Raw genomic sequence first — 8,119 nt, 5'->3', positions numbered from 1 at the left:
TCCTAAAGAAAAACACAGGCAGTGACATCTTTTACCTCAGCCATAGAACCATCTTACTAAACATGTCTTCAGAGGCAAGGGAAACAAAAGCAAAAATGAACTATTGGTAAAATCCTTCCACACAGTGAAGGAAACAATCAACAAAACTAAAAGACCACCTACAAAATGGGAGAAGATATTCACAAATGACATATCTGAAAAAGGGTTAGTATCCAAAATCTACAAAGAGCTTAATGGGGTGTCTGGGTGGCTCAGTCAGTTAGGCATCTGACTTCAGCTGAGGTCATGATTTCACCACTCATGAGTTGTAACTCCTCATTGGGCTCTGTGATGACAGCTCAAAGCCTGGAGCCTGCTTCTGATTCTGTGTCTCCCTCTCTCTCTGCCCCTCTCTCGCTCATACCATGTCTCTCTCTCTCAAAAATAAACATTAAATTTTTTTTAAAATAAACATTTTTTTAAAAATTAAAAGAAAGAACTTATCAAACTCAACATCTAAAAAACAAATAATCCAGTTAAGAAATGAGCAGAAGATATGAACATTTTTCCAAAGACATACAGATGGCCAAAAGACATATAAAAAGATGTTCAACATCACTCATCATCAGGGAAATACAAATCAAGACCATGATGAGATACTGCCTCACACTTGTCAGAATGACTAAAATTAACATCACAGGAAACAACAGATGTTGGTGAGGATGTGGAGAAAGGGGAACCCTCTTACACTATTGGTGGGAATGCAAACTGGTGCAGCCAGTCTGAAAAACAGTTTGAAGATTCCTCAGAAAGTTAAAGATAGAACTACCCTATGACCCAGCAATTGCACTACTAGGTATTTACTCAAATGACACAAAAATACTGATTTGAAGGGGCACATGCACCCTGATGTTTACAGCAGCATTATCAGCAACAGCCAAATTATAGAAAGAGCCCAAATGTCCACTGACTGATAAATGGAAAAATATGTGGTATAGACAGATACATGTAGATAGATGATGATGACGATGATGATGATGATAGATAGAGATTATAGAGATACATATATAGATATAGACGATATAGATGATATAGACATAGGTATATACAATGGAATATTACTCAGCCATCAAAAAAGAATGAAACCTTGGGGCACCTGGGTGGCTCAGTCAGTTAAGTGTATGGCTCTTGATTTTAGTTCAGGTCATGATCTCATGGTTCATGAGATCGAACACCACATTGGGCTCCATGCTATAAGCATGGAGCCTGCTTGAGATTCTCTATCCGCCCCTCTCTCTTTACCCCTCCCCACTCTCTTTCCTTCTCTCTCTCAAAATAAATAAATAAACATTAAAAAAAAGAAGAATGAAATCTTGCCATTTGCAATGACATGGATGGAGCTAGGAAATAAGTCAGAGAAAGACAAACGTATGATTTTGCTCATGTGTGGAATTTAAGAAACAAACCAGAGGAACATAGAGAAATGGAAAAAAAGAGAAAGAGAAGGATGCAAACCGTAAGCAACTCTTCACTACAGAGAACAAAGGACAATGTTCTCTATACATTGGGGTTGATGGACAAAGGTGGATGGGAAATGGACAATGGGTGTTAAGGAGGGCATTTGTTGTGATGAGCCCTGGGTGTTTTTTGTAAGTGATGAATCACTAAATTCTACACCTAAAATCAATTGTACCATATATATTAACTAACTAGAATTTAAATAAAAATTGAAATAAAAAAGTACATCATGTTCAAAAATAGACAAATGTGTGACAGATTAGGAGAGGATGTTAGCAATGTCTAAAACAAGAATTAAGTGTTCTAAAACTTAAATTTTTTAATAATATTATGTACGTTATCAAGAAAAAAGAAGAGCAAAAATGAGTAAAAAGTATAAGTAGATAATTCAGAGAAAGGAAAACCAGAATGACTAAAAACTTTATTTAAAAAACACTAAGCAGGGAGCCTGGGTGGCTCAGTCAGTTAATCATCCGACTCTTGATTTCAGTGCAGGTCATGATCTCACAATTCACGAGTTCAAGCACATTGATAATAAATGATTTTATTATTAATATTAATAAATAAAAGCATTAGCATAAAGCTATATGAAGGGCATGATATTAGTATATAATAATGTGAAAAGTGTGGCTATCTCAGTTCAGGGCACCAAAGTCCCCAAAGGAAAATAAAGGAAGGCTTCATGTTTCACAACAATTATTAAGTTAAAATCAAATTACATTTTGTAAGGTCTCATTGTAACAAAAATACTTTCACATGGGTATCCTCTCTGGAAAATGTGTTTCATTTCAAACCACTCTGAAATTTACCAAGGCATTGTTAACATATGCTGTCCTTAAAAACAGGAAAAGGAGTGGGAGCTTGTTTTGAAATTACTTTTGCTTCCCAAGACAGACACACAGTTCCTGGCAGACACTAATAGGACAACACTCCCTTGGTTTTGAAGCAGAACATCAAAAGGAATGAAGAGGAGTTGGCGAAGCGGAGGGTAATTCCTACTACCTTTCTCTGACCCAGCAATTCCCAGGGCCATTGGTAAGAAGGGTTGAGGTCTAACAAAAAACAAAGTGACCAGGACAGGAAGTGTGGGAGCAAGGACATACACAGATGAAAACGAATGTGTCATTTTAACAGCTACATCCAATGGCTTCTGATCATTGAAAACTAGTTTCAGTTCTTGGTTCATACTTCTATTAAAAATCCTTTCTTATCACCTCAGCCTCCATTCCAAAAATGCCTCGCTACTATGGTAATCAACTTTCAAAAATTGTTGTTACCCTAGGGGGATAGATTTCTTTTTACAGAGATTGAAGAACCAAACACAATGTCATGGCATTATACGGCTCAGGAATTCTGACAGACTATCTAACCAATGTTCCTTTGCTGATTAGAAGTAGTACAGTATAGGTGGCTAAAAATTGGGTTTTAAACGAAATAGAACTTTGCATCTAGACTGAGTATTATTGTAAGTGATCTTGGAATTTTCTCAACCTTTCTTCACCTCATTTCCCTCATTTGTAAAGTCAGGTAAGACATACCTCACATAGTTGTTTTAATCTCAAGTGAGATAATGCTCCAAATATAGATTAACACAGTGCCTAGTAAGTATTGAAAATCCATTGAATACACTGCAGACATTTTTATTTTCTTGTTAGCTAAACAAATGCAAAACAGTTAAGTTTAAATACTGAGGAAGCAGAGTAATCTCCACACATGGGATGACATCTGAACAGAACACCAGTGCCAGGTGAACAAATCTAGGGACCCTACACAGCATGATTTTTAAGACTCCAGATATGCTGATCTCAAACATGTTGCAGGCATCTCTCACTGCAACAGGCAACTCTTTTTCATGACTTTCTTTGGACTTGCTTTTAAAAGTCAGCAGGAGAGGAGTCCTGGGAACACTTCACTTTCATGTGAATGAAGTTCATCTTCACCTACCCCCTCTCAAAATATTCTGCATACTGCTCTGTCATGATTCTTATCATTGTCTTTATATTTATCTAACCTTATCACCCCCAGTGGATTGTCACTTCCTTGAGAACAAAGATAATCTTTGTGTCTCCTGTATATAAAGGGTAAATAAAAAGCACACAGAAAGAAAGGAGTCACAACACTGAGCAGTACCTGCTGTGGAAACTGGGGACATTATCTAGGCAACTGGGTAGAGAGATTGAGAGAGGAATTACTGAAGACAAATCTCACCACCTTCACATTGCTGAAATCAGGGGGTCTATTTTATCACAATGTTCAAAAGTAAACATGCTGCTCCTAGCTAACTGAAATTACTAATTCGATTTTATAAGATTGTTTCATTAAGAAATTAGAAATATTCAGGAAATGAGGAGAAACAAAATTTGCTGAAGATTTAAATGAATTTCTTTTTCTGTATGTAACATGCAAAATCCCCAGTTAAGGCAAAATAACCTGATGGAGCCATAGGTTACATCCAATGAACTCGAATTTTTTATTTCATTTTAACCACAGTCAGAGGTTAATTTTGATCCTAATTTTTTAAATCATCGAAGAAAATCTGTAGAAACAGAATCCACAAGATGACAACTCATGGAAATGACTCCACTAGGGTTTCAGACTTTCTCCTGAATTGTTTTGTCAGGTCCCCCAGCTGGCAGCTCTGGCTGTCCCTGCCCCTCAGCCTCCTATTCCTCCTGGCCATGGGGGCTAATGTTATTCTCCTAATCACCATCCGGCTGGAGGTCTCTCTACACCAGCCCATGTACTACCTGTTCAGTATTGTCTCCCTGCTGGACATTGTTGTCTGCCTCACTGTCATCCCCAAAGTCCTGGCCATCTTCTGGTTTGACCTCAAGTCCATCAGTTTCTATGCCTGCTTCCTCCAGATGTACATCATGAACTGCTTCCTTTCCATGGAGTCCTGCACATTCATGGTCATGGCCTATGACCGCTATATCTGCCACCCACTGAAGTACCCATCCATCATCACTGACCAATTTGTAGTCAAGGCTGCTGTCTTTATTTTGGCCAGGAATGCACTTCTTACTGTGTCCATTCCCATCCTCTCTGCCCGGCTCCATTACTGTGGGAGAAATGTCATTGAGAATTGCATCTGTGCCAATATGTCTGTCTCCAGGCTCTCCTGTGATGATGTCACCATCAATCGCCTCCTCCAGTTTGCTGGAGGCTGGACACTGCTAGGATCCGACCTCATCCTCATCTTCCTCTCCTACACACTCATACTGCGAGCGGTGCTGAGACTCAAGGCAGAGGGTGCTGTGGCCAAGGCCCTGAGCACATGTGGCTCCCACTTCATCCTTATCCTCTTCTTCAGCACCATCCTTCTGGTCTTCGTGCTCACTCATGTGGTGAAGAAGAAGGTCTCACCCAATGTGCCAGTCCTGCTCAACGTCCTCCACCATGTCATCCCTGCAGCCCTCAACCCTATAGTTTATGGAGTCGAACCCAGGAGGTCAAGCAAGGAATCCAGAGATTACTGAAGAAAGGGTGGTATTAAGGACAACAGGATCTCTGCATTTCTAATACATGATGACTTATAAATCAGTTAATGGAAAATTGGGTTGGAACTCATAGCTCAAATAAATTGAGATAGTAAGTTCAAGGAAAGAAGTAAATTTAAATCTGAAACAATTTCTTGACTCTATCCCTCTGCTTCAAATCCTAATGCTCCCCCAAGAAAAATCTCGCATTTCTGTGACTTTTTAAAAATTTTTCCCAATCTTTGGAGTTCTATTCTGTCCGAAATATGAGAACTCAGGAGGATGAACTCTATAGTTGAGAAATAAATCCCAGTTAATACTGTATTTACATTTCTATACAAGTAATTTTTTAAATATAAAACTGTGGGTATCAATGCCCTTGGTTGTAACATTGTTATTAATTTATTACTGTTTTTAACCTAGTTGCATAATGCAGTTGAAAAAGACCACAGTATTTAAATGTCAGGTCTGAATGATGAATAATAGCTAGAGTCCATAAGTAAATCTCTTTCCATTACCTCCAACTAAGCCAGTAATTTTCTTCTCTTCCCATCTTTGCCCAAGCAAAGACTGCGCCTTTTCTGGTGCAACCCTCAGAGGGCTAAGGCTCTTGCAAGAATTGCTCACATGTGGAGAAATGAGATTTACTGGGTTTCAGAGAAGTTATCACACAAAGGCTCTTCTTTGGTGTCCTCACACCAGTGTCTGTGCTTGAAGCTTCATCTTCAGAATTCAAAGACTCACTCTGCGATGTGCGTATAGGTTTCTGCTTTGGTGTACTAACATGTCACAGCATCAGAAGATGTCCCAGCAATGAAACGTTAAGCTATTAGGGCCTACTATTAATTAAGCAAAGACTTCCTAGGCAATTGCTCTGGTATAGAAACTTTGTTAGAGTTTGAGGGCACAAAGATGCACAGAACAAATATGCAATCATTGAGGAATGCATATGCTATTTTTTAGACAGAATATAAAGCAATCTAGGCCCTATAAAATTGAAGAAATATTTTTTTCCACATAGAAGGAGGTGGAAAGAAATGAGGTATAAATAAGCACAGTAAGCAACTTACAAAAGAGAAAATTCCTGAGATGGTGAGTTAAAAGTTCTGAACTCTAGTACTTGCACAACCACATACAAGATTGTGACTGGAAACAAATCAGTAGCCTCACTGAGTTTCAGCACCTTCATCTGTTACATGAAGACAGTGAACTAGTTATTTTAAAACGTATTGCTTGTTCTAAGAGTCTATGAAACCATGTTTTGCCTTTAGATAGGCAAACCCTCTCCTTTCTCCTTTCTCCCTTTTTTCGTTCAGTCCCTGTGGCTGTTTCCACTTTTCCACTGTCTCTCCAGCTGCTTTTTTTGGGGGGTGGGGTGGTGGGGAGGGGTGCTTTTCCCATACTCTCCCCACACCCACCCACCCACACCCACCTGTCTCCATCCTCTATCCACAAGCAAAAACAGCTCCCTGCCCTCCACGGCTTCTCTCTTCCCCAGTTCACCTGTCTGAGCCCTGTACCTGGCTCGGTTAATCATCAAATCAGTTTTCTAGGTGTGCAAGATGGTTTAGTGTTGATCTGGCTGCATTTCAGAGACAAGAGACGCAAAAAAAACTTCCATGCTTTTCCAACACCTTGCCTCCTCCCCTAACAGGTAGGTGGAATACAGCCATAGAGAGGGTGGGGCAGAAGCCCAGGGCATTGTCCACAGGGGAGATCTGCAAGTAGCAGGGCCCGTGACAAAGAACAAATGGCTATTAAAAGGTGACTATCAGGATGCCTGGGTGGCTCAGTCAGTTAAGAATTCAACTCGCTCAGGTTACCATCTCATGGTTCATGTGTTCAAGCCCCGCATTGGGGTTCTGCACTGCTGGTGCTTCTCTCCCTGCCCCTCCCCCACTGCTCCCTCTCTCTCCCTCTCTCAAAAGACACAAATAAATAACCTTTAAAAAGTTAAAAAATAAAATTTAGAAAGAAAACAGGTGGCTATCAGTCAAGACCTGGCAAAGGACTAGAGATCAATGTAGAGCTAGTAAATGGGAACTCACATCAGAACCACAGCAGGGACACGATCCTACAAACCAGAGACGTACAGGAGAAGAGGCTGGAGTTCAAATGCTGGACCTATTATTATCATGGTACTATAGATGGAATGCTACAGCACAGAGAACATTATATCTTGGGAAAATTTAATTGGAATGGTGCTCAACATTAAGCATCTTCTTTAAATATTGGTTGATTGCATAATTTCATCCTCATTACTCCTAGACTGGATGCCAGTGGAGGCAGATCTGAGCTGAAGAGAACATTATTAAATCTGGCTAGGGTAGCTGTAAATAAAGGAGACCTAAAACAATTACCTTTTCCCATACACCTTACCAGGTATTCCAGGATCTCAGATGGGGTGGCAGGGACAGCGGCACATTCAGCCTGGCTACCAAGTGGTTTCAAGTTTTCTATTGACTACATATTTAATAACATCTTACTGTATTAATGTCTTTAATTTATATTTTTAGTGAGGTACAATTTACATAACAGTATATTAATTTTAGGTGTACAATATAATGATTTTATATTGTATATATTGTGAAATGATCACTATGGCAAGTCTACCTAACATCTATCACCATACATAGTTACATTTTTATGATGAGAACTTTTAAGATATTCACTCACAGCAACCTTCAAATATACAATATAGTTTTATTAACCATACATGCCCATGACTTACTTGCTTTATAACTGAAAGTTTGTACCTTTTGACCCCTTTCACCCATTTCACCCATTCCCCCCACCTCTGGCAACTATTAATCCGTTCTCTGTTTCTATAAGCTCAGGGAGGGGAGGAGTTGTTTGCTGTTTGTTTAGATTTCACATGTAAGTAAGATCATATGGTATTTGTCTTTCCCTATCCGACATATCTCACTTAGCATAATCCCCTCAAGGCCCATCCATGTTGTCACAGGTGGCAAGATTGCATTTTTTTTGGCTGAATAATATTCCATTGTGTGTGTGTATATGTATCACATTTTCTTTATCTATTTATCTGCCAACGTACATTTAGGTTGTTTCTATCTCTTGGCTATTATAAATAATTCTGCAATGAACATGGCAGTGCATGTACCTTTTCCAGTTAGTGTTTT

General features: G+C 39.3%; 1 protein-coding gene across 1 annotated transcript; it reads left to right on the top strand.

Annotated features, from left to right (window-relative positions):
• Positions 1-4,055: 4,055 nt before the first annotated feature.
• On the top strand, positions 4,056-4,976 carry LOC132677687 (olfactory receptor 56A3). Its single transcript, XM_060629464.3, has one exon. It carries the CDS (start codon positions 4,056-4,058, stop codon positions 4,974-4,976), a length of 921 nt encoding a protein of 306 aa, XP_060485447.3.
• The last annotated feature ends 3,143 nt before the right edge of the window (positions 4,977-8,119 follow it).

The sequence above is a fragment of the Panthera onca genome, chromosome D1, assembly GCF_046562875.1.
Source record: "Panthera onca isolate mPanOnc1 chromosome D1, mPanOnc1 haplotype 2, whole genome shotgun sequence".
Taxonomy (NCBI): domain Eukaryota; kingdom Metazoa; phylum Chordata; class Mammalia; order Carnivora; family Felidae; genus Panthera; species Panthera onca.
Note: the sequence above shows the minus strand (reverse complement) of the source record. Positions and strands in the feature narration are given on the sequence as shown.

Bases quoted from the DNA above. Each gene is read 5' to 3' on its own strand.
- LOC132677687 (XM_060629464.3), top strand. From the start codon at position 4,056: ATGACAACTCATGGAAATGACTCCACTAGGGTTTCAGACTTTCTCCTG.